At 46.0% G+C, this 27,060-nt stretch overlaps 1 protein-coding gene across 7 annotated transcripts in view; it reads left to right on the forward strand.

Annotated features, from left to right (window-relative positions):
• The first annotated feature begins 2,174 nt into the window (after positions 1 to 2,174).
• KMT5B (lysine methyltransferase 5B) overlaps positions 2,175 to 27,060 on the forward strand; it is a 55,118-nt gene continuing 30,232 nt past the window's right edge. Inside the window, exons 1-2 of one of the 7 annotated variants that reach the window (XM_064576073.1) lie at positions 2,175 to 2,496; positions 21,763 to 21,893. In XM_064576073.1, the coding sequence (XP_064432143.1) occupies positions 2,492 to 2,496; positions 21,763 to 21,893 (136 nt within the window). In that variant the 5' untranslated portion in view covers positions 2,175 to 2,491. Of the gene's footprint in view, positions 2,603 to 2,702; positions 2,888 to 21,762; positions 21,999 to 27,060 lie in introns of those variants that run through there. The other 6 variants (XM_045893127.3, XM_045893128.3, XM_064576074.1 and 3 more) reach the window with 6 other exon arrangements.

A 27,060-nucleotide genomic window follows, 5' to 3' on the forward strand; every position in this document is an offset into this window, starting at 1 on the left:
TCTCTCAGCTGAGGCCGCAAGAGCAGCCAGCAATTCGGGCGGGGGGGAGGGGCTGGAGGAGAGGCAGATCCAGAACTGGGGAGCCTGAGAGGATGCTGTGCTTGGGGTCTACTCATCTGTCTCCCCTGCTGGGCTGTAGGCCTGGCCTGCTCCCTTGCAAGTCACTGCCCAGAACACGTGGCCTGGCCCTGGGCCATGAATGAGTGGAGGTGCCAGCATCTTGGGAGTCTGGGGGCTTTATAGGAGTCGGGGTTTGGGTATCAGTCCCAGGGATCTGTGTCGGGGTGACCTCTGGAAAGCTTGGAATGGGGAGGACACTGGTGCTCGGAGCTATGAAGGGCTGTGCAGGCATGGTTGGCCTTGAAGCCTGGGCACCAAAACCCACGCAGGGCTGCAGCTGCCCATTGCAGGCAGATGGGGGGTTCCCTCGTTTCCCTTGTGTGCATGCCTCCTGTGGGCATCCAGGGGGGAGGGGGTGGCAAAGGCAATCTCAGTGTTTCTGGGATGTAATTTGAGTATTTGGAGCCAAGCACTATAAAAATCTTGGAAAGAACGTTTAGTGATAAATCAGAAACTAACAAAACCAAAGCAATCATTTGTTAGTTGTGTCTGCAAGAGGAACAGGGCAAGGTGAATTTTGATCCAGTAAAAGCCGAGCTATGTGCCTGGGTCTGCTTTATTTGAGGGGTGGTGAGGCTCTGCCCACACTCTGCCCCCCCCCCCCCCCGAGTTGGCTTCCAGAGGGGGAAGTGGGGAAAGCAGGTGCCTACAGCAGGAGGAGCTCTGGTTTGGAAGATCTAGACCCCCGTCTGCGTGTTACACACACACGCTCTTGGCAAATCACCGTGCCTTAGTTTCCTATATGTGGAAGGAATAATAAGCATATCTACTACCCAAGGTCAAGGAGGGCAAATAAGGTAAGCACGTGTGTTGGTGTTAGTTGGACCACAGTCCTTGTGATCATCCACAATCTCCACTGAATTATCCTTTATGGTGTGCCTATTTTGTGCCAGGCCCTGGGGATACAGGGGAAACCAAGGCAGAAACGGGGCTCTTTCTGGAATCCATCTATCCACCTGCCCAGGCAGCCTCCTCTTTGTAGGAGCTACACTGGGCTTTCCTCAGTTCCAGAGGCCAGAGCCTTTTCCCGGCTCCCCCTCCCCCTCCCCCCAGGACTTTGCACTTATTGGTCCCACATTTCCTAGCCACCCCTTTTTCCTCACATACTGCAACCCACCCTTCCTGTCTCCACTGCCCAAGGGGACACCTTCAGGCACTGTCTCTGTGCATCTGACGTCTGTGGCAACTTGACTTCTGGAGGTCTTCTTTTTTCACGGGAATACTGGATAAGGGCTCTGGTTCAAGCCCTGACTAGCCGTCCCAGGGGTCGCCTAATCGCTCTGTTTCCCTACGTGTAAGGAAGAACCACAATGGTCCCCACCTCCTGGGGGTGGTTGTCAAGAGTCGATGAGCTACGGCACCCAAACCCAGAGAACGGTGCCCCCCATCCCGTGAAGACTGTATACATATTACTCTCATTACTGTTACTTTGTAGCCATTATCAGACTGCGGGACCCAAGGGGCGGTGCTTCGCACCCTTCGCACTCTTCCCCCAGCTCAGCACCTGCAGCGTGCTAGACGCTCAGCATCTTCCGCACCTGCCCAGGTCCTGGGCGGGGGTGGGGGTGGGGTGCGGCTGCATCTCTGGCGCTGGCACTGCCCAACGAGGGAGGGAAGCGGAAGTCGCCCAGTTGCTCGGAAAGCCCGGCAGGCACACAGTAGGTGCTCAAGGGACGGCCGGCTGACACCGGGAGCCAGCGGCCCGGTGAGCGCACGCTCCCCCTGCACACACCTACGCGGCCGAATGCTCGGGCTGCCCACACGCTCTCTCAGGGTGTATCCGCTTCCAACGACACCCACTCCCACAACAAAGAACCTTGTCTCCGTTGGGCCACCCCCCTCGGCGCCACCGGCACACACAGGGGGCGGGGAGCCCGCCCGTCCCCGGCGCTGCCCCCCCGACCACGTCCGGCAGCCGTGCCCCGCGGGCGCAGCAGCGCCGAAAGCCAAGACCCAGCCGGGCTGGCGCCCGAGGGGCGCGCGGCGACGCCGCCTCCAGCGCGATTTAAAGGGCAGCGAGGGGCGGAGGGATCCCTGCCGCCCTCAGCGCGGATCCCTCCGCCGCGGCGGCGCGAGGCGACGGGTCCCCGGCTCTCCCCGAATTCGCTTTTTGTCCCTCCGCCGCGGGGAGCACCCAGCGAGGAACTCGTTTCTTTCCCGTGTTTCCCCGCCTCCCCGCCCCCCGCCCCCCGCCCCCCGCGAGTCCCGTAAAAGCAACAGAGGCGGCAGGGGTGGCGCGAGACGGCGTGGTGTCCCTCCGCCCGGCCGACGGCACTCCTTTTCGTGTCCTTCCACCGTTCCCGGGCGGCGTCCGGACGGCTCACCGGGGGCGGCGACGCGTCTGCGGCGCGGGAGGCGAGGCTCCGGGGCTATGAGGTGAGGGTGCCCGGACAGCGGCGGCGGCGCGCGCGGCGCCAGGGCCCGGGACGCGGACCCCCGGCGAAGGCGGCCTTTGGGACGCCGCGGCCGCGCGAGAGGCGAGGTGAGGCCGGGCGCGGGGGCGCGGGGGCGCGGGGGCGCGGCGCGGTGGGGGCGGGGGGCTGCGGCCGCGGCTGGGACTTATTTCCCGACAGCGGATGGAGCGGGCGGTGCTGCGGCCGGCGCCGCCATCTTGGATTTTACTCTCCATTTTTCTCGGGAATTATTTTTTGGTGATTAATTTTCTTGGGGGCCGGGGAAGTGCCGCCCGGCAGCGCGGACCCCCCAGCGCAGCGGCCGGGCCGCGGGGCCGCGCCGCGCCGCGAGGAGGAGCGGGCAGCGCCCGGCGGTGAGCGGGGGGCGGGCGCGGCGCGGGCGTGGGGGGCGCCGGGCGGCGGCGGCGGCGGCGGCGGGCTGGGGGCGGGCCGGCCGGAGCGGGGGCGCCGGGCCGGGCCGGGGCCGGGGCGCGGGGGGGGCCGCGGCCGAGGGAGGGGCGCGGCGGCGGCGGCGGCGGGCGGCGGCGGCGGCGGCGGGCGGGGGCGCGGGCCCTGCAGTGGGCGCCGCCGCCGGAAGGGAGCGGTAGCGGCCGCCGGGCGGCGCGGGGCCGGGCAGCGCCGGGGCGGCCCGCGGCCGCACGAGGGGAGCAGCCCCGCCGCTCGCGATTGGGGGACTCTGTTTTCCCTCTTCTCCAATGGGCAGCCGTGATCGGGCTCGCCCAATCTGCTACCTCTGCCGCGCTCCACTTGGGCTTGTTTTTGTTTGGGCTGGAGCCTCGTTCCAGGTCTCCTCCGGGGCCGGTCCCCCGCCCTGCCCGTCCCTCTCCTGACAGCGGTGCGGGCCGTGGGCCGCGGCTCGCCTTCCTCGCCCCGGGCGCCCTCGGTCCCCGGCCGTCCTCGCGGAGTGGCGGTTGTCCTTCTGCGCACCCAGAGGGGATGGGTATCGGCGTCCCTCCCACCTGGCGGTCGGGAGGACCGTGTTTTCGTGGTGACGGCGGGATGCAACTTGCGAGAGTGGTGTAGAAGCACGTTGGACCGGAGAAATGGATTCTCTCTCTCTCTCTGGGCTCGTTCGACCCCGTTCAGGGGCTATCACTTCCGACCCGTTGAGTGGGGAAACTCGGATTACTAAGGAGGTGGACGTGTGTTCTTTGAAGATGATTTTTAGAAACCTGCTAAGTGAAATTCATCCTCGCGGGGAGGTCTTACGTAGAGTAGTGGGCAGATGAATTGATCACGGGCAGTGGTCGTGACTTTTCATCAGGACCGTTTTAGATTTAAGGTACTTTAAACTTTATGAAAGTGTAGTGAGATGCGGTCGGAAGCCTGCTGTGTAGGATCGTCAGAGGAAGCATTTGCCAGCTGGAACTTTTTCCTGTAGTTTTTCATATCGAAAACACGGCTGTAACTTTTGGCGACTAGTAGTAAAAACAAGTATTTCGAAAAGGGTGGGGGAAATCATTTTGCCTGAAATAATTGCCGATAACTTGCATATACTGAAAAACGTATCTAAAGAGTTACTTGCTGTAGAAACAAGGTTACTTTGTAGCCGAACGTTTGGCAACTTGAAACACAGGTGTGGCCCCGTCCCTGTCGGGGCTCCCTATATCCCAAGAGTAAAGTCCACAAACGCTTTAATCCCAGCATGTGGGGGAACTCCCGGCCCATTTTCCAGTTTTTAATCTCTAAACATTCTGCATTCTACTCTCTTTTTCCCGGGCTCTAGTGCAACGAGCTTCCCATGCCTGGCACCTTTTGGTCACATTCTGCCCAGCATTCCTAGCCACTCTCTGCCCCCTCCCCGGCCCCCCATCCTTCAGAAAGGTCCAGTGAGAAAGTTACCTGCAAAGACTGGCCCACTCTGGAGGATGCACACTTCCTCTGCGTTCCCTGAGCAGTTGTTACTTGGTTTTCTATTTGGTTATTTGCCCATCCCTTCAGCTTTCTTGTGAATTTGTTGGATTATTATTTATTTCCTCTGCCTGGAGCAGGTGCAGAGTAGGTGCTTACTAGGCATTTGATGAAAGTGAATTTGTTAATCTCCCAAGTTAATGGAGCTTCATAGCTTGTATTTAGTTTTTTGAAATATGTCCATTCTAATGTTACTTTAAAACGTTGTTATAAACAAAGCAACTTGGGGGCACCTGGGTGGCTCAGTCGTTAAGCGTCTGCCTTCGGCTCAGGTCATGATCCCAGGGTCCTGGGATCGAGCCCCGCATCTGGCTCCTTGCTCAGCGGGAAGCCTGCTTCTCCCTCTCCCACTCCCCCTGCTTGTGTTCCCTCTCTCACTGTGTGTCTTTCTGTCAAATAAAATCTTAAAAACAAAACAAAACAAAAGACAAAGCAACTTAGTTTGAGAGTGAAAGGAATATTATGGATACTTAGTCTTCAAGAGGAGGGCTCAATTTTGTACCCATGAACTTTGAAGCCAGACTCTTTCAAAGTCATTTCCAAGTGTCCTCTTGCCGGTATGTTCATCTGTCTTCTCAGACACTGAACTGCTTTCTGTACTTGAACCAGATACCAGTGTGCATACTGGGGGGAAGTGGAGGAGGGTTGGGGGGTATAGCAGAATATGATGTGAAGGAAGTGGTCACAGGTTGTTTGTGTGTTCGAGCATAGAGTTTTGTGGGTGGGGATGTTGATGTGTCATTTTTCCCTTAGGTCATATAAATCTGGGATCGAATCTGATTTTTCTCTGTGTAGGACGTGAGTGGCCCAGTTGTGTTGCAAAGACATGCATGCCATCTGAACAGCTCCCCGTCCACAGAAATGTCCTTCCCATGGCTTATGAGAGCAAATCCTTTCAGATAAACCATGGGGATTCCATTATTTTATGCTCTTGCCTACCATATATTAGCTTTACTTTTTCTCCACTCACCAAAATCCTTCTTCATGGAGCAAGAGTTGCAGGCCTCTGTTATGTGTTAGCCCTAGAACACTGTGATTGTTGAGTTTTCCATGCAGGGACCCTATGTCCTTGCTCCACCATGACCCAGTGGAGCTGGTTACATAGATACACTAAGTAAATGCAGGGAGAGAGCATGGGGTTCTAGTTCAGATACAGCTGTATGCAATAGAAAGACGTTTTCTATATAGGATGTAACTGAATTTTTTTAAAGATTTTATTTACTTATTTGTCAGAGAAAGAGCACAAGCAGGGGGAGCGGCAGTCAGAGAGGGAACTGATGCGGGACTCAATCCCAGGACCCTGGGATGATGATCTGAGCCGAAGGCAGATGCTTAACCGACTGAGCCACCCATGCGCCCTGTAACTGAATTTTTCAGTGTGATTTTTAGTTACTTTTTATTTGGGGGGCAAAAAGTTATTTTACTGACATATCTTGGTATAGGAAATGGGTTTAATTGCTATAAGAAGCACAAGCTCAAATTATTAGAAGGTAAAATTAAAACTAGCTAATGCACTTTAAATTGTAATCATTAGGGTGTTCTAAACATTAGAACACAGTGATTTGAAAAGTAATTTCTTGGCTAGACTGCCAAGTTTGAACTCATAAAACTACTTTCTATTTGGAGCTCTTAAGTTTGAAATACGAGTTAAGTCCTGAAATTTTAATGGCTGAGTTCCTATGAACATGCTGTATAAGGAAGGGGTCCTAGCAAACAGTAGGAAATGAGTACCTGGGTCTTTGTCCAAAGGATTTTTAATGAGGGAAAGTTTAACAGCTTTCTTTAAATTCTTTTTACCAACTCTACATCATCCCCCCCCCCCCAAAAAAAAAACCCTCTACAAATCTGTTTTTACTTTAGTTACTACTGCAGTCCCTTTTTCTCCCCCATAATTTGGTGTTTCCTAGAATATAGAAGTGTCGGCTGAGAGGAAAGGTCATGCCTGACCAGTATCTAACCCTGTATTTATTAATGTGATCTGAGTTTCTTTTTGTCCTAGTCAAATAAAAGAAAGCACTTGTCATTTACAAACATATTTTGATTTAACAGACATACTCCTAAATTTTAGTCATGCATGTCTTAATTTATCTGCATTACAGGATTTTACTATTTTAAAGGAATGTCATGGAGAGAATCTAGAATCTGTACAGGAAAGACTCAACCTTATTTTTGTAAAGCCATGTTAATGCCTAATGTTAGCTTTAAAAAAACAAAACAAAACACCTTTTCTTTTGACCCCTATATTGCTTGGAGACAGAGTGGATGTATTATCTTTATAGAGCTCGTGATGGAACCAGGAACCATTTGCATTCTAAAATATTCTCAAAAAAGGAGAAAAGAAGTCACTGATTTCCATAGCCATTGATGCTCGAAATTATGTTTTGCTTCACAGTTTTGCATCCATCGTGCCAAAGGGTTCCTGGGACCAGTTTGGTCACTCACTGCCTCTGGCTCCCACCTCTCCCAGCCAGATTTGGGGCTCTCTGATGTCTATGTGAGACAGACTCAAACCACACAGCCTTCTAGGCTTGTCTGTGATTATGACTACATTACGTATAATTCTGGAGCTGGATGAAGGACCACTGGAGTAAGAATCGATACCTGTGTTTCAGTCTGCTCTGTCATTATTTATGTAAGACATGGGTCCAAGCCTCAGCTTCTACAACTGAACTTTAATCTCTGTCTAAATTATATTTTATCATTTACACTTAATTACCACCCTGTTTTCTCACTTCTAAGAGCTATTTTAATATTTTGACATCTCTCTAATTGATATACGTGTTTCGTCTATGTATCCTATGTAGTTTTCCCTCCCTTTTTCTGAATTGGTGCTATAGCTTACTATCAGTTGGGTATTAGAATTGAGAGGCTAGCGTATATTAATGGCCCAAAAGCTTGATGGCTCCTACTTCTGTATGGCTCCTATTTGTCAGTTGCATCTCTACCAGATGTCTCTCTTTTTCTTTATCAGTAATAATACACTAAAGAAAAAGTAAATAGACCTAGGCAGCATCCCCTAGTGATAAGTCTTTTCATTTATGGGTGATGCACATGTGGCTCGAGTATTGGAGTAAAACCCAGACTTCAGTTTGAACACTAGGGTTTTAGACCCGGCCTTACCAGTGAGTAGCAGTTTGATTTCAGGGAAGCAGTTTTATTTCTGAGCTTTAGCCATCTCACGTGTAGTGATAATGCCTGTCTCACCGACCTCATAGGGTTGCCAAGCAGGTGAACCCTCAGTGGCGTGTCAGGTGAAACAAACACCTGTGTTTTTAACTTGAGCATCTTTATCAGAACTCCTTCCCAGCAGATCTCTGATGGTACTGGGATTGCCTCTCCGGTCTCAGGCAGAAAGTCCCTTCAGTGAAGGGTATCCTGCTTTCCACTCTGCACCCTTCTGCCCTGTTCTTCAGATAGCCAGTTTTCACAGACTTCCCTTTGGACTTGCAAGGTCTCCCACTCTAGTAGCCATGCCCGATTTTCCTGAAATTCGACGTTCACATGCGCCCTCTAGTGGCCCGTGGACGCAACAATATTCCAGCACCACGAACAGTGCCCGGTGGCTCCCAGTAGGTTCTTGATAAATGTTGGATTCTAGGTCTGCAGAATGATTCATTTTATCTGTCTGATTTGTGGAACAAGGTTGCAGTAGCTGATACAGTGTAATGATCTCTGAGGAGTATTTTTATTTTCAAGGAAATGCCTATGTTGCATGATGTGGAGGGATATATATATTTTTAGCAACAAAACCAACCTACTCTTAGGAAGATGGAGTCCCCCCCCCCCCCCCACTGAAGAGTAAAGGGGGGTTTGATCCTTCAGCCAGTGAACCAGTGGAGTCTAGGGCTAGAGAGGCCATATGGAAACCTTCTCTCTCTCCTTCAAAAGAGAAACAAAAACACCTCACTCAGGGTCCAAGAGGATTTAGACAAAGCCAGTTGCGTCAGAAAATATTTGTTTGATGGAAATAGATGCTAGGAGTGTTTTTGATACCCGTCCCCCCCAAAAGTGGGGGTGATATTTTTTCTATATTTGTGCTTTTTATTTCTTTTCCCTGGTCACCCAGTGTAAAGTCTGTTCCCACATGATTCTCTCTGACATCCTATTTGTTTCCTTTAAAGCTCTTACCAGAATTTGTAGTTTCATACTTAACTGGGTTGTTTCTTTTCCCACGCTATCCTCTGAGCTCCGTGAAATTAGGAACCATGCCACTTTTGTTCTAGGGTCTTACTCTTCAAATATGGAGCAAAGTATGTTTAAAATTGTGTTTGTGTCAGGATTGTATTGCTTTCTTCATAGTGTCCAGAGTGTACAGGCCCTCAACCCAACCCCGGCTTAATTTGTTTCTAATTCTCTAAGGCTTGTTCTCATTTGTTTTTGTTTTTTTTTTAAAGCTTTTATTTATTTACTCATGAGAGACAGAGAGAGAGAGAGAGGCAGAGGGAGAAGCAGGCTCCCCGCGGAGCAGGGAGCCCGATGCGGGACTCGATCCCAGGACCCTGGGATCATGACCTGAGCCGAAGGCAGACGCTTAACCGACTGAGCCACCCAGGCGTCCCATTTGTAAAAGGGGGGTGTATGTTACTGTACACGTTGACTACTTTGACTGTATATAAAGTACACGTGAGAGAATATGTTTTGTTCCGTGTTAACATACGTTGAACGTACAGTGTATGGTTAAAGGGCTGTGATGGGGGTAAATGGCAGGATGCACGTAAGGGCGCTGGCACAGTTCTGGAATGCTGGCAGGAGCGATATTGTGAAAATGGTGCCTGGGACCCAAGAACTCAGCTGTCTCTCTGTCGTGCCCGGGACTGCCAGGTTGCCCCTGCCGCACCCAGGTCTCTATTCCTGTCTTGAGCAGACGTTTCCTTAGCTGTGGGTTGGACTTCACAGCGCTTACCCGTCTGCAGGACCTCCGTCTCTCTCCCTGTGCGTGCCTCTTGCCCAATGTATTTCCTTCTCTCTTCCCTCCCCCCTTTTCCTTCCACTAACTGCCCGTGAGAAAGCTCAACATTTTTTTTTTCCTTTGGTTTCGTGTATGGGTAGCATATTATCTTGTCAGGAGTGAATTACTTTGGGCGGGCAGGGATTCCTGAGCCTGTTTGTTTTAATCTAAGACTTTGCTCTGCAGTTCTGTGATTCTTTGAATTGAGATGATGTTGAAACACTTGGTAAACTGTAAAGTCTTTTTGTTAGTGTTGCTCTCTTCACAGCCCCCACTTCTCTCCTGAGTTCTGATGTCTTATGACAACTTCACCTGGGTTGTGACCCCCCTCCTCAAATTCAGCACATTTAATCTTTCTCATCTTTCCTGCAAACCTGTTCCTTCTGTAGCTCAGTTCATGGCAATCTTGCAGTCTCCGCAGCTAGAGAATTCTGACCCATCTTAAATGCCTTTCTGTCCCTCACACCTGTGTCTAATTTGTTACTAAGTCTTGCCAGCCTTCTATTTGAAACACGGGAGCTTTCCTCCCTCTTCCCCCGTCCCTGTCCGCTGCTACTGTTGCATTTGAGCTTCTCTCTACCTCCAGCCACATGCTTTTTTCACCAGTAGGATCCCTTCTAGAGTACAAGTGAGCAAATTCTGCCACCTTCCGTCTGTATAACCAAGGGGAAAAAAAAGTACATACTTTACAGGATGTGAGAATTAAACGGCAAATGAATGGAGGAGCTATTATTTATTGTTGTTTTAAAAGTGGAGTTACAGGGGCGCCTGGGTGGCTCAGTCGTTAAGCGTCTGCCTTCGGCTCAGGTCATGATCCCAGGGTCCTGGGATCGAGCCCCGCATCAGGCTCCCTGCTCTGCGGGAAGCCTGCTTCTCCCTCTCCCACTCCCCCTGCTTGTGTTCCCTCTCTCACTGTCTCTCTCTCTGTCAAATAAATAAATAAAAAATCTTTAAAAAAAAAAAAAGTGGAGTTATAATGGGGCACCCGGCTGGTGCAGTCAGTGGAGTGTGAGACTCTTGATCTGGGGGTTGTGAGTTCAAGCCCCACGCTGGGTGTAGAGATTATTTAAAATCTTAAAAAACAAAGAACAAAAAACAGTGGAGTTACAGTAAGAAAAAAAAAATCTTACCAGAAACACAACAGGCTAACTTCCACTGTAACAAAATCTGTAATCCCCCCGGATGTTGATGTGTGAGATGTAGTTTGGTATGATTTTTAATTCTACATTGTTGCCAGAAGCCACATTCCTTCTCTTAAGGAGCAGTAGGAAAAACAAAGCTGGTCTTGGGTCTTTCTCATAAATTAGCACCCCAGTCCTTTTATTTTCTTGAAAATAATGTGCTCTTTTTAATGGAAATGGTGATGTGATTTCTTGGGAGAGTTATGGTAGGATAAGGAATCGAGGGGAAGTTTTGTGAATAATGCATCATTGTATCTGACCCTCTGTTTCTGCCTTCATTACTTGAAAAGAGGGGACAGTTGGAGATCTTCATGAGCTATTTCTGCTCGTTTGATCCGTGTGCCAAACCGAGGAGGTAGGCCATATTTTCATTTTACTTACGACGCATTTGTGAGGTTAAAGGACTTGTCCATAGCTGCACTGCTAGAGAGTAATGAATGGGGTCAGAGTGGAACTTAGGTGCATGGACTCCATCCAGAGCACCATTCTGAACCCTGTGTGCGCTGCCTCCTGCAAAGTCTGTCAGGTGACAGACTTAGTCTTGGCCTTTAAAACCCGGCCCAAGAATCAGCTTTTGCAAGTTTTTCCTCACCCAGGTCTTTGCCCCGGTAAGAATGGATTGTTCTTTGTTCTGCTTACCTCGCCCCTTCTGAGGAACTGTGGGCCGTACTTACAGACTTTTGACACTAGGTGGCATCTGTTCATAGAAAAGTAAAATGCTGTGTGGGTCTCAGGGAGGAGTAACAAAGGAAGCATCCTTGATTTTATTTATAGGCACTACTAGGTAAGCAGATGGATCAGATGTGGCGAGATGGGGAAGCAAGTTGTTTTGTTTTTGCAGGATTTCTCCCAACAACCACATCAGCTAAAACCTTTATTTTGGAAATACCTACCAAGACAATTGAAGACACAAATCATTCTCATATCAAATCCTTTGTTGTGATACGTATTGGATGAATATTGGGTATTACTGGGTAAATAAGGAACCATGAATTAATATTTTCTTGTCCTGAGGCATTGGGGGGGGAGTTTATTTATTTTTTGTTAAAGATTTATTTATTTATTTATTTGAGAGAGAGAGAATGAGAGACAGAGAGCACGAGAGGGAAGAGGGCAGAGGGAGAAGCAGACCCCCTGCTGAGCAGGGAGCCCGATGTGGGACTCGATCCCGGGACTCCAGGATCATGACCTGAGCCGAAGGCAGTCGCTTAACCGACTGAGCCACTCAGGAGCCCGGGGGGGAGTTTATTACATACCCAGTTGCAGGTCAGCAGGCTTAAGTGTTGTTGTAATATCTAATTGTGGACTTACCAGTAGTGTATGTTTTGCTGTTTCAGATGTTCTGCTAAATGAAAAATCCTAGCTAAGAATTTTAGTTTTCATTTTTATTGTAAAATTTTTACATTAACAGAAAAATGTTCAATTGTAACACTTCTGTGGAGGGTCTTGGTTGTCTGGGGTTAAAGCAATTAAATGTGTAATTGACATGCTAGCTTTATCTTCAAAATCCATACAGCTCTCCCTGTAGCCGCGACTCACACTTGCAGTTGAAGGGGGACAATGGCCTTTTTTAAAAGTATATTTAAAACAACTTTTCAAAGGCCTTTAAGAGTTTTTCCTGTGAATTTTATGTGTTTTGGGGTCTGGTAACTGTAAAGCATTTTCACTTTGGTTTATTTTGTCATGGTCTGTATTAGTTGCCTGTGGCTGCTGTGACAAATTTCCACCAGAGGCTCACCATCTGTTTCAATGGGCCAAAGTCACGGTGTGTTAGCGCTCCCCCTGGAGGCCGTAGGAGAGAATCCGTTCCTTGCCTCTGCCAGCTTCTGCGTGGCGTTCCTCTGCTGGTGGCCGGGTCACTGTAGTCCTCGCCTCTCCTCCTCTTGGGTGTGTGGTGTCAGCTCCCTCTGCCGCTCTCGTAAGGCCTCTTGCGATAGCATTTAGAGCCTGCTCAGATAACCTGTGTCATCTCAAAATCCGTAATTTGAATCACCTCTCCGAAGGCCCTTTTCCTTATAAGCTAATATTCACGGGTTCCACATTAGAACCTGATACCTTTGGGGACCATTTTTCAGCCCTTTGGAGCAGTTAGCACAACCAGTTCAGCATGATAAATAGTGCTGGCTCTGGCCATGCTTTTATCTTGGATTTTATCTTGATCTAGCCATATCTTACTATGCATTGTGGGAAACCGCTCTGAGTCAGGTGCCATCTCTTGCCTGGGTCGGCTGGGGCTTTGCCACCTGAGGCCGCTTGGGGAGGCTGTTAAATTGGCTGAAGCAAAATGCTTGATGAGTTTGACTCTACCAAAGCTGGAAAAGGAAGCAGCAACGATACTTAAGTCATCTAACTTCTCAAATGACACGTCATTCTGACAATATTTATAGGAGCATAGGAGCAGGTTGTAAGGTTACAGGTGTGATCATGAATTCACGGTTGTCTTCTAACAAACTGGCAGGTAACGGTCTTGTCAAAGTGTATTACAGTCTTACTGTATTATAATGTGGAATATTGACCACAGGTGCTTCTGATAGCTTCATGGGGCTTCTTATATTGGCCTGAGAGTATGAATTATTGTTCTAGGATTCCATGAAGCCTTGAATATATATTGATTACAGATGGATTTGGAATAACCATTGATAAAGACTAATTTGTTTCCTTGATCTATTATTGTAGAGCCTTTTGTAACTTCAGATTTAAGAGAAAGAACTAATCACCAGTTGGGCTCACATGTAGCAGTTAGGTTTGTGACTAGAGGGGGGATGTGATATGATGGACCTCTGGTCTGTTGGGCCTTGTGCTAGGTTCCAGTGATATGAAAGTGTACCTTAGCTAGCGTGCACTGCAGTGGGGAAGCCAAGTATTACCAAGTTATTACATAAGAAGTAAGTACAGTTGTACTAAGCGCCATGAAAGAGAAAGCGTATAACAAGGCAGTCTATGGGATGGAGGGCTGGGGTTGGGGGCGGGGGCTGGTGGGCAGCTTGACAGCATCCCAAGTACAAAGGCCCTGTGTAGGGAACGCGCCTAGCAAACTAGCAGGATGAGAACTGGGCTGTGTCTGGAGTTGTAGCTGGAGTGAGGGGAGAGGGGGCAGGGCTGCGTCATGCAAGACCTTCATAGGCACCGGCAAGGTAAGTTCTGTTAATGGTGGTTCATAACGATTTCCAAATACTTTTGTTTTTGCTATTGCATGTAGGCCCGGCGTGTGAGCCTAGAATGGAAATCGGACATTGTTGGCACTGACCCTAGCCTGTGCGGTCACTCCTGGTCCAGTGTGGGCGCTTTTGTTCCTTTGGGGTGTGTGTGTTTGCTTTTTGTCTCCTCTTTGGATAGTGCTTTCTTTTATTTTTATGCTCTTTATTTGTGTTTGTCTTCCTTGTGCTTATTTTAAATACAAAGCTCCGGGGAGTCTGGGATTGTGGCACTTGAACATCACAGAGTCAGTCCACAAGCAAAGGCATCAGAAACGTGTGGAAGTATTTCAGTGACATGTGACTTACCTGATGTTGAATTCCTGTATTTAAAGTTTTAGAAATTGGCTTTAACTTACATGCATAAGAATGATGAAGGATTTTTGTGATGTCTGTTTTATTTTCCTTTTTATATGTTTAAATTTTTATTATAAAAGTAATACATGCTCATTTTGTAAAGTTGAACCTTGTGAAAAATATACCATGTAACAAAAAAATTGGGGCGCCTGGGTGGCTCAGTCATTGGGCATCTGCCTTCGGCTCGGGTCATGATCCCAGGGTCCTGGGATCGAGCCCGCATCAGGCTCCCTGCTCTGCGGGAGGCCTGCTTCTCCCTCTCCCACTCCCCCCTGCTTGTGTTCCCTCTCTCGCTGTCTCTGTCAGATAAATAAAATCTTTAAAAAAAAATTGCTCGTGATCTCATTCTCCAGAGATAATACTGTTAACCATTTGGTGTTTTGAATTGTTTTCTCAGCATATTGTAGCTGAATCACTTGAAAAGTGTTTGCTCTGCTTTTTCTCGGTGAAGTTTTCCAAAAGTCCTCCAGCAAGCTGGAGTCTGCTTTTTAAAAATGTGTGTTACGTTCTCAACCCCTTGGGACTTGTTTCTTTGTCACTGGATAACTTCTCCATGGTAAACTGAGATAAGTTCAACATGTAAACTGGTTAGAGAATTCTTGGTAATATTGCAGGAATTATATGAAAATTCTTGATTCTTTTAGAATCAGTGTTTTCATTTTTCTGACACAGTTTTTAAAATCCTGGTTTGTGTTTAAGACATACAGCAGGAAATGTCCAAAAGCTTTAAGTAGGAAAGGATTGTACCAGAGTTTTCAAATTGGGCATGAGCAGTTAAGTCTAAAGTCACTAAACAGTTTATAACCCCGTGTGTCCACAAAGGGGCAGTGGAAGGAGAGAAGGTCATTGACATTTGTCCAGGATCTGTCACTGCTGGGAACGGTACAGGGTACTTGACAGGAACCAAACAACTCTGTGCTTTCCTTTGAAAATTTTTCAAGTGTCAGAAGGTTTTTTGTTTGGTGGTTTTTTTCTAATTATAAATAGTAAACATTTGGGGCAGGAATTTTTTTAATGTTAATCCCGTTCCCCCCAAGACGAGGAATGTTGTTGGTGATTTGGGACGGGTGGGGGTGGCGTGCGCCTGTGTGCCTCTTACCGTAGTGGTATTATGGTATCAAGTTTCCTCATCTATTTTTTAAGATTTTTTATTTTTAAGTAATCTCTGTACCCGATGTGGGGCTCTAACTCACGACCCCGAGATCAAGAGTCACATGCTCCACTGATTGAGCCCGCCAGGCGCCCCTAAAAAGTTTCCTCTTTAAGTGCAACTCTTAGTTTAGCGGTTTTCAAATACATTTTGTATTATCACGAATTGCCTGCCTTTTTCAAAACTTATGTTTAAGGGGCGCCTGGGTGGCTCAGATGGTTAAGCGTCTGCCTTCAGCTCGTGTCTTGATCCCGGGGTCCTGGGATCGAGCCCCGCATCGGGCTCCCTGCTCGGTGGGCAGCCTGCTTCTCCCTCTCCCTCTGCCTCTCTTCCTGCTCATGCGCGCTCTGTCTGTATCTCTGTGTCTCAAGTGAATAAATAAAATCTTTTAAAAAATAAATAAAATTTATGTTTGATAGTAGAATCTGAAGTAGGTGCTTCCTTCCCCACGTGTTGGCCCAGTGAAGCCCCGTGAGGTGAATCCCCCTTTCCTGTTGACTTCAGACCAGGTGAGCCTCGGGGGCCTGGTGCTGCCTGGCCCGGAGCATTGGCACAACTGTGTTTCCTTAGAGCCCGCTTGCATCATTCTTGTGAACACCCATAAAAATAGAGGGAGCAGAGCCTTGCACAGTGCTCTCAGGAACTCCGCCCTGTTACACTCAGATGGTCTTTCTCACTCCAATAGAAAACTACCCTGTTTTTTAAAAAACTTTTTTTTTAAGATTTTATTTATTTTATTTGAGAAAGAGAGCAAGCAAGAGGGCCCAAGCACGGGGAGTGGCAGAGGGAGAGGGAGAAGCAGGCTCTCCACGGAGCAGGGAGCCTGATGTGGGACTCCGTCCCCCAGAAAAAAACTTAATTTTTTTTTTTAAAGAAAAATCCTGAAGGGGTGCTATTCTCAAATTAACCCCTTCCCATCATCCCATTCTCTGAGTTTAATTTACATGTGTCCTTCAGTCATGTGCAATTTTCTCCTCTCATTTGAAACAAATGACCTAGAACTTAGGACTCTTTCTGTTCGTTATTCCTTACGTTCCCCTCTGCCATCTGACTCTTTCCCCACAAGCCCGTGTTTCAAGACTCACGTCCATTTTAGAAGTTCTCTGTCGTTTCTGAGAGGGGCTCTCAGATCGTCAGTGGCCCATCCTGCCCGTGAGTCTCAGTTCCTGAGAGAGAGCTTTGCCTTGTGAGCATCTGCAGCCTGTGCCCGAGTGGGTCACTCCTTCCTGAAGCACTGATCCCTTGTTTGCTCTTGCTTCTCCTCCCTCCCTCCCTAGTTGCCCCTTTCAGTGTCCTTTGCTGCTAGCCCCTCGTCTGGAGGGCTGCCCCCTCTGTCCTTAGACTTCTTTCATCTGTACTCACCCCCCAGGTGATTTCCTGTCCCATTAGTGCTCTGACCAGCCTGACCGGTACTCCAGGCCCTTGTATCCCGAGGCCCATTCGGCGTCTCTGCTTGGTCTCTGCTGGGCATCTCACACATGACCGAAACCAAACTCCTGTGCCCCAACCCCGAGCTTCCTGTGGTCTTTGCCACCTCTGTAAAAAGCGTCCTTCAGTTCGGAGGCATATTAGAGTCCTCTTTCTTTCACAGATCCTGTCTACCCTCGAACCTTCAGAAGAGATCTCGAAACCAGCTACTTCTCACCACCTGTGCTGCTCCAGCCCCCCACCCAGTATCCTCCGGTTCATTGCAGTAGCCTCGTAACTGGTGTTTTCTCTCATGTCCCCCAGTTACTTGTAGTGGCATTAAATTTGCTTTTTTTTAAAGCATTTATTTGTGAGCTTTTCTCCACGTAGCAAGCAGCTAAGTGTGGGCCTTTAAAATGGTAACTTGAACCACGTCATTCCTGCTTTCCATCTCCCTGAGAGTTCATGCCCAAGTCTCAGCAGTGGCTTGGAGGCCCTCTGTTACATGTGCCAGCGGCCCGTCTGACCTCCCTTCTGCCCCTGCCCCACTCACCCCACCACAGCCACACTAGGCACCATGCTGGTCCTCTGCACACCCGCTGCTTTTCTCCCCCAGCTTTGTGCTTGCCCTTTGCTGGTGCATGCTCCCCATTGCTGCCTGGCATCCCCCCCCCAACCTTGCACCACCTGAAGCACTCCCTGCCACTTACAGACTGCTTTATTTTCTCCAAGGTGCTGGCGTGGATGTGTTAACTTGTTATTTCCTAGAGATTTCTTCATTAGAATATAAGCACATATGAGGGCAGAAACCTGTTTTTGTTTTTTGCTGTATCCTCAGGGCCTGGAACAGGAATATAGTAGATGTCTAATAATTTTCCTGATATTTTTACACACCCTTGAACCCCCCCGTGCAGTCAAAATTCTACAAACAACTTTGGACTCCTTAGAAACTTAACTATTAGCCTACTGTTGACCAGAAGCCTTTGAGACAAAATAAATGGTTAACACAAATTTTGTATGTTACATGTATTATACACTGTATTCTTACAATAATGTAAAGCTACAGAAGATGTTATTAAGAAAATCATAAGGAAGAGAAAATACATCTATAGTGCTGTACTGTATTAAAAAAATTTCGGAGCACCTGGATGGCTCAGCCGTTAAGCATCTGCCTCAGGCTCAGGTCATGATCCCGGGGTCCTGGGATCGAGCCCCGCATCGGGCTCCCTGCTCGGCCGGAAGCCTGCTTCTCTCTCTCCCACTCCGCCTGCTTGTGTTCCCTCTCTCGCTGTCTCTCTCTCTGTCAAATAAACAAATAAGATCTTAAAGAAAAAAAAAATTTTTTTTTTTTCTACAAAGAAGTGGACGCTCACCGTTCAAACCCGTGTTGTTCAAGGGTCAACTGTATTGGGAAATCCTAACAGAGAAAGATTTGTAGTTGTTACGCCATTTAAGGAGTGGCCAGTACTCCTTTCTTAAAATTTTTTCCTTCCAATTTTGGGATAAATTGCAGGTGATTTTTACTTCTAAATATAGTTAGTGGCGAGTTAGCTCAGACACTGTCAGCCAAGCCAAGACCATGGTGGTGTTTCTGTGTGAGCCATCTGTGTCCCAGTCCAGAGAGACGGCACCTTGCTTCTGTTGGGAGTGGGACCTCCGTGGGAGCTGTGAAACCTTTAGGCTTTGCTAGCCACCCAGTGTCCTCAACTTCTGTTTCTCCACAGTCTACTGCAGTATCAGCTGTGTTAGCCTTTGCAATTCCATCTCCACCTTTAATATGTAAGTACTCTTTCAGCTTGTGGTCTTACAGGAAAACCATGCCAACAAGAACAGATTCCACACTCAGGAGGGCAGAACAATCAATGACCAGAGAATTAGTAGAGTGTATATTCATTTTGAGCTAGAAATTTATTATTTTTTTAAGATTTTATTTGTTTGAGAGAGCGAGTACGAGCAGGAGGAGGGGCAGAGAGAGAGGGAGAAGCAGGCTCCCCGCTGAGCAGGGAGCCCGACGCGGGGCTCCATCCCAAGACCCCAGGATCATGACCCGAGCCGAAGGCAGACCGTTAACCGCCTGAGCCACCCAGGCGCCCCTTGAGCTAGAAATTCATAAGTAGCTCCCAAATTTCTGATGGTTTCACTAGAACTGGTTTTACAAAATAATTCATTTGTGAACATAAGTAAAGTTTTTTGTCTCGATGACAACCGTTGTTATCTGGACAAGTGGAGAGTATTGGAGCCTCCGTTAGAATATATCCAGACATGTGCAGTGTATTCATACTAGTGAAATTCAGCTTTCACTTTCTCTTATTGACAGAGTGATACCTTAGTACTTAAGTTCAAACAAAATAGTATCAGTTGACTGCAGTATAAATGAGACTAAAGGTTATGAGTTTGCTCCAGTTTGGATCGATCATTAATCTTCAATTTAGTTGAAATTATGTATAAGTTAGAGTGGATCTCAGTCTCTGTTCCATGAACTGAGCTGAAGTGTGCTACTCACATGATTTATTGGTGAACTTTCCTAATTCTCAGGGAAAAAACTGGGTCAATAGGTATAATATCCTCAGATTAAAATTTTGGCATCTGTTCTTTGCCCCAACAAATGATCAAGTGAATGAGTAAGTAACTGAGAACAATAGTCCTCACACTGGAGTTTACTTCAGAACCATGTGGGGGGCTTTACTAAGGACAAGTTGCTGGGCTTCATCCTGGGTTTTCTGCTTTTTATCTCTTGAGTGAGAATCGGGGTTGGGATTCAGGATTCTCTGTGGAGAGATAACTTGCTATTTCTTTTCTCTCTTAATTCTCTCTTAATTGCTCTTTTCTGTTCCATGTGGTTCTATTTTATGTCTCACCGTTGAAGGGTATTAGGACTCCTGAGTCCTGAAAACACATTCTTCAGTCATGCTCCATAAACTGTGTGTTCTAGGAGGGCATTCTTGAGATGGACTTCCTAAAGGACCAAAAGCACTTTACCTTCTCCTTCTTGTTCTTTTCCTCTGAAGGTGCAGAACTAGGGCGTGAAGCAGAAGGCAGAAGGGCAGGTGGTAGGGGGGTTGCTGTCCATAGTGGCCGTGATTCCTGCCATGTCTTTGCGCGGGCGGGGGCTTCACTCACTGCCTTTAACAGCAGAGGCACCTTGAGAAAGAAGAGGACTTGAAGAGATCAGGTTATATCTTTAGTATTTTACAGTTTAAAACAATACAGAAAGTAGTTGCGGGGCGCCTGGGTGGCTTAGCCGGTTAAGCGTCTACTCTTGGTTTTGGCTCAGGTCATGATCTCAGGATCGTGGGAATGAGCCCCGCGTTGGGCTCTGCGCTCAGCAGGGAGTCTGCTTTGGAACCTCTCTCTCCCTTTGTCCTTCCCCCGACTTGCACATGTGCACGCATCTCTAAAATAAATAAGGATTTTTAAAAAATTAATGTTTTGTATTTTTGTTGGGTATCATTAGAGTTATGACCAGGTGTACATTTCTAGAAGTACTCCAAAGTAATGTATCATTTGTGTTTTGTTTTTTTTGTTTTTGTTTTTTTTTAAAGATTTTATTTATTTATTTGAGACAGACAGAATGAGAGACAGAGAGCATGAGAAGGAGGAAGGTCAGAGGGAGAAGCAGACTCCCTGCCGAGCAGGGAGCCCGATGCGGGACTCGATCCAGGGACTCCAGGATCATGACCTGAGCCGAAGGCAGTCGCTTAACCAACTGAGCCACCCAGGCGCCCCTGTTTTTTAAAAAATAAGGGAAATTGGCCTTTGTATGGGGTAGTGAGAGAGCCTCAGGCAGCAGTGCTGGGTTCTCCTCATTCTGCCGCAGCCCAATGGTGTGGCCTGGGCCATGGGACCTCTCAGCCTCTGTGGTGGTGGTTCCATCTGCAAATCGAAGGAGCTGTACTAGGGTCTTAAAGCCCCTTTAGCTCTGAAGTTCTGTGTGTTTGCACTTTTATCCTGAAACTCTTTTAGTCTGATTTATAATAAAGCATAATTCCATAATGAGGTGATGCCATGGACATCCCTATTCTCGTTCCATTACCAGCAAAATGTAACCTGTTATACCCTTACTTGCAAAGGTCCTTATAAATTACAAGCATCCCTCAGTATCCAAATCATTCAGTTCCCAAATTCAGCGAATTAAAATTCAGACGGTGAAGGATAGCTCTGTATTAGTAAATGTAATTTCTCAGTTTTCATTGCTGTTGTAAAGGCAGACATTTCGTGATGGGCCATACTTTGATATTTGAGTATCAGTCTCTGAAGAACCTTGACCGTTGACTTTAAATTAACAACAAAAAACAAAGCTGTTGTGGACAAAGCTTAACTTAGATACTTTTTCTTAAGCTCTCCTCATAACGGAAGAGAGAACTTCCTGGTAGTTTACTCACAGTTAAAGTGCTGTTACCAAAACATGTCATTTGAGCAGATTGTTGAGGTGTACCTAAATGCCGACGTAACAAGGTGCAGAGTGAATCTTACTGGTAACTGAAAGGTCAGTACTTATGGAGCGTTTACTATTTACCAGTCTCTGTGCACAGCACAAGCACTGTGCACGGCAGAGTGAGCTCCCCTCAGAGTCTGGGGGTGCCGGAGACCTCAGCATGACACCGGATGGCTTGGGGCACCAAGTGGTCTTTAAAGAGTGGAAATGTTAGTTACTAAATCACCTCCCCCCCACCAAAAAAAAGGCTTTATGACATACAGAGGGGTGGGGTTCGGTCCTTGGCTGCCACCTTCCTCATGGCTGCCAGGGAGTCGCTCAGCTCCTGTCTTTTCCTCGTGGCACAGATGTGTGGCCCCACCTTTTCCTCAATGAGCTTGAGGGTGCGCTTGTCCTTGGAGACCTTGAGCAGCGCTGTGGCACACCTTGGATCTGCTCTGCACGGACTTGGTGTGCTTGGTGGGGTGCCCACGGCGGCGGCTGGGCCTTGGCTGCTCCCATTCTTCCCTCCTTGTGGCCCTGCTGCTCCTCCACGGCTCCCAGCACCAAAGAGTTAATACTTTATATCTTTCTCAAGGGCCCGGGTAGTATGGTCTTTTATGTATTTACCTCCCGGTTTTGTTTTCTATATTTTGTTTCTGTCAGGAGAGAACGTTGGGATTATTCTCTGAGCTATCTGAAGAGAGCGACTCAATGCACCTGGGTCAGGCAGTCTGTGGGCATGAAGTGGTTGGGAGAATCCAAGAACATGGTGGTGAATGGCAGGCGGAGTGGAGGCAAGTTGTCTAATGACCATCAGCAGAGTCCATCAAAATTGCAGCACGCGGGGAAGGAGGCCACGAAGGCTGGCAAACACGCAGTTGAGAGGAGGTCAAGCAGATGTATGTACACAGCGCAACTGTCCTTTTCATTGTGATCTGGCCGGTAATTCCTTGCGGCTTGTAACATATATTCTGTCTCTGTTGTTTTCAGAACACTTGTTCATGTTCTCACAGTTAACTGGGTTTTTTTTTACCCTTTCAAAGTTATAACAGTTCTTATTCTCATCTGATGTGCATACCTCTAGTTTAATGCTTAATACGATAACTATAATTATGCCCTTATATCCATGACCTAAGTTATATTTTGTAGAATGTATACCTGAGTGCTTAATCTGTTCTATAAAAAAATATTAAAGTGCTGCCACTGGATTTCCTATAAGTTCAAATCATATTTTTTACATCTGATGTGAGTGTAAGTATGTCTTTCTTTGAAAACTTAGCAACATGAATAATCAAGTCATCTCTACAGGAGAAGTGGAATTTAGGGCAGCTTCCCAAATTGTTGCCCTATTTTTACGGGGTGAACAGTCGTGTATCCTGACACTGGAGCACTGGTGATAATGAGTTACTTTTTTACCTTGCTACCTCTTGGTGAGAAGGAGGCTACTGTTAAGAGTTCAGGAAGTAGTTTTTTTGAGAGCAGGAAAGTGCCCCAGGGTAAGTGTGAACCTAAGTAGGCAGCTACATGAAGATATCCAACCGCGTACGGCCATGTTGAGGAGGATAGCTTTCTAAGTTCTTGCTTCTCCTGAGGTTAATTTAGCCCCCCTACAGAATAGTTTTAGTTTATGTTGCAGTTTCCCTGCCCTGAGTAGAGTTGGATTTTCCTGGGACTTGCAGCAGTTTCACATAGATTGCACCAGTTCCAACTGATTATCTTCCTACTGTTTAGAGGTTCATGCAGTTTATTGGGCCCAGGGCGCTTAACATTTCCATATCAGCACAGGTCACTGTTTCGGTAAAAAACTAGGCAGAAAGCCCTGCTTGGGATAGGAGTTAGAGAGAGAGCCCAAGACTGAATAGATTCTCCTCCTCACGGACACCTGCTCACCCCGGAGCATGTGATGGGAACCTGAAGGAAATGAGAAATTAGTGACCGTAGCAGGTGGTATTGGCTCTGGTCAGTAAATTAGGCAACTTTTTTTTGGTTGTTTTTGTTTGTTTGTTTGTTTTTTCAAATGGCTGTTGGCCTCCTTTTGTGCATGATAGAGCAAAAGGTCTTAATTAGTTTAATTGTTGGAGGTACATAATAATGTAGAAAATGATCGTTACATGTGCTACAGTTTGCCAAGAGTAGACCGATTCTGAGGACAGGCTGGGAAAATCCAGCGAGTGTGAAGATGGACAGCGTCACATTGAATGTCACTAGACAAGAATGGTACAAAGTGAGAGCCGACGATGAAGCAAAACAAAGTTGTGCTCCATCCTCAGTAACTACAGTGACTTCACCTAACAGCAGAGCCTCAAAGTACGTGATACAGAAATGGACAAAACTGAAGGGAGAAATAGACAACTCAACAGTAATTTGGAGACTTCAGTTTCCCACTTTCAATAATGAATTGAACAACTATGCAAAAGATCAATGGGGAAGAAAGACTTAAAGAGTACCCTAAACTAGTTCTTCCTGATGGACATCTGTATAAAGGACCACCCAATGACAACAGAACGCATATTCTTCTTAGGTGCACATGGAACATTCTTCAGGGTAGACCATAGGCTAGGCCGTGCAACAAGCCTCAATAAATGTTAAAGGATTGGAATCATACAGTGTATATGTTCTCTGGTTACAATGGAGTAAAATTAGAAGTGAATAACAGAAATTTGAGAAAATCACAAATATGTGTAAATTAAACAACACACTCCTAAATAACCAATGAGTTGAGGAAGTCCAAAGAGAAATGAGAAAGTACTTCAAGATGATTGAAAATGAGGATACAACATACTAAAACTTACAGGATGCAGCTAAAGCAGTGCTTAGAGGAAAATTTATAGTTGTGAACAACTGTATTAAAAAAGAAGAAAGATCACTCTTCATCAGTAACCTAACTTCTTACCTTAAAACACCAGAAAAAGCAGAGAAAACTAAACCCAAAGCAAGCAGAAGGAAATAATAGAGTGGAAATTTACAAATAGAGAAGTAGAAGGACAACAGAAAATCAGCAAAGCTAAAAGTTGACTCTTTGAAAAAAAAAAAAAAATCAACAAAATTGGCAAACCTTTACCCAAGACTAACCAAGAAAAAGAGAAGCCTCAAGAATGAAAGAGGGGACATTACTACTGCCTCACAGAAGTAAAAAAAAAAAAGGTTACAACTCAATATTGTGAACACCTGGATACCAACACATTAGATAACTTAGATTAAATGAACAAATTCGTAGAAAGAACAAACTACCAAAACTGATTCAAGAAGAAATACAACATCTGAATAAACCTGTAACGAGTAAAGAGGTTGAATCAGTAATTTTTTAAAAACACTGCTAAGAAAATCTCAGGCCTGGATGGCTTTGTTGGTGAATACTGGCAGATATTTAAAGAAGAATTAACACCAATTCTTCACACACTGTTCCAAAAAATAGAAGGTAAGGGAGCACTTCCTCATTCAATGAGACCACTATTATTATGCCACCAAAACCAAAGATATCACAAGCAAAAAATATCCAAAGAACTACAGACCAATATCTCTAAGAAATATGGACACAAAATCTTCACTAAAATACTAAGCAAATCCAGCAAGAAGTGGGAAGGGTTCTATAACATAAGCAAGTGGGATTTATCCCAGGAATGCAAAGTTGTCTTAATATCTGAAAATTAATGTAATACTACCACATCAATAACATGAAGGACAAAAACCCTAGGATCATTCCAGTAGATGCAGAAAAAGCATTTGACAGAATTCAACAAGACCCTTACAGGGTAAAAACACTCGACAAACCAGGAATAGAAGGAAATTCTTCAACCTGATAAAGGACGTCTACAAAAACCCACAGCTGATGTCCTATTTAATGGTGAAAGATTAAATGCTTTTCCCTTGAGATCGGGAACAAGACAATAATATCTGTTCTTACCACTTCTATTCAGCCTTGTGCTAGAGGTTCTAACCACAGCAGTTAGGCAAGAAAACTAACTAAAAGGCATCCAGATTGGAAAGGAAGAAGTAAAATAGAAGTAAAATAATCTGTTTGCAGATGACATGGTTGTGTATATAAAAAGGAATCCACTTAAAAGCTCTTGGAACTGATAAATGAGTTCAGCAGGATAGATCAATATGCAAAGAATAAAAGTATAAAACTTACACTCTGGAAACTACAAGTCATTGTTGAAAGAAATTTAAAAAGACCTAAATAAATGGAAAGACATCCCATGTTCATTGATTAGAAGACTTAATATTACGATGGCAGTACTCCCCAAATGATCTACAGATTGAACACAGTCCCTATCAAAATCTCAATTGGCTCCTTTGCAGAGAAATTGGCAAGCCAGTCCTAAAATTCTTATGGAAATTCAGGGGACCCAGAGTAGCCAAAACAGTCTTGAAAAAGAACAAAGATGGCACACATGCACTCCTCATTTTCAAAACTTAATACAAAACCACAGTGTTATTTTGGCATGTGGCTAGACATATATCGATGGAATAGATTCGAGAGTCTGGAAATGAACCCTCATGTTTGCAATCAGTTGATTTTCGACAAGCATTCCAAGAAAATTAATTGGGGAAAGAATGGTCTTTCAATAAATGATGCTGGAAAACTGGATATCCACATGCAAAAGGATGAAGTTGGACCCGACCTCGTAGTATGTGTGAGAAATTAACTCAAATGGATCAAAACCTTAAGTATAAAATTCCTAGGGAACATAAGCATACATTTTCATGACTTTGGACTAGGCAGTGGTTTCTTAGGACACTAAAAGCACAAGGAACAAAAGGAAAAATAAAAGATAAATTGAAATTCATTAAAGGTACAGACTTTTGTGCTTTAAGGGAAACATCAAGACCATGAAAAAAAACTCCCAGAAGGGAAAGAAAAACCATTTTCAAATCATGTATCTGGTAAAGGACTGGTATTTAGAATATACAAAGAACTCTTACAAGTCAGCAGTAAAAGACAAACTCCAATTCAAAATGAGCAAAGGAATCTGAATAGACATTTCTCCAAGATACACAAATGGCCAGTACGTGAAAAGATGCTTGAAATCATTAGTCATCTGGGAAATGCAAATCAAAACCACAAGCTACCACTTCACAGCCGCCAGAATGTGTCAAATTAAAGGGACAGATAGTAGCAGATGTTGGTGATGATGTGGAGAATTTAGAAACAATCATACACTGCTGGTGGGAATGTAAAATGGTGCAGCCACTTTGGAAAACAGCCTGGCAGTTTCTCAGAAGGTTAAACATAGAGTTACCATATGACCTAGCACTTCCACTCCTAGATATGGGCTTAAGAGAATGGAAGACATAGGTATACACAGAAACTTTTACATGAATGTTCATAGAAACATTGTTCATAATAGCCCCAAAGTGGAAACAGCCCAGTGTCCCATCAACTGATGAATGAACTAACAAAATGTGATCTATCCATACAATGGAATATATTATTTGGCCATAATAAGGAATAAAGTACTGCTGTATGGTACCACATGGATGAACCCTGAAAACATTATGCTAATTGAAAGAAACCAATCACAAAAGATCACATATTGTCGACTTCATTGATACAAAATTTCCAGATCAGGCAAATCCATAGAAATAGAGAGTAGATTAGTGGTTGCTAACGGCTGGGGAAAGGGAAAATCGATAGTGACTGCTCATGGGTATGGGGTTTGTTTTGGGGGTGATGAAAATGTTCCAGAATTGATTGTGGTGATGGCTACACAGTTCTGTGAATACGTTAAAAACCATTAAACTGTACGCTTTAAATGGGTGAATTCTATGGTTTGTGAATTACATTTCAATAAAGAAAATAGAAAATATACCAACCTGGTTAGCTTTTACATACCTACGTGCAAATGGTTTGATTGCAAAACATATACTTACCTTCTGATAGGGACTTAGATGTTTAGTGTTCATTTGTTTTTTGAAAGAATGTAGAAAAGAAGGTTACCTCTCACTGTGTCTTTCATT

This window comes from Mirounga angustirostris, unplaced genomic scaffold (assembly GCF_029215605.1).
Source record: "Mirounga angustirostris isolate CCGP_5_RB_7025 unplaced genomic scaffold, mMirAng1.0.hap1 SCAF_13, whole genome shotgun sequence".
Lineage (NCBI taxonomy): Eukaryota > Metazoa > Chordata > Mammalia > Carnivora > Phocidae > Mirounga > Mirounga angustirostris.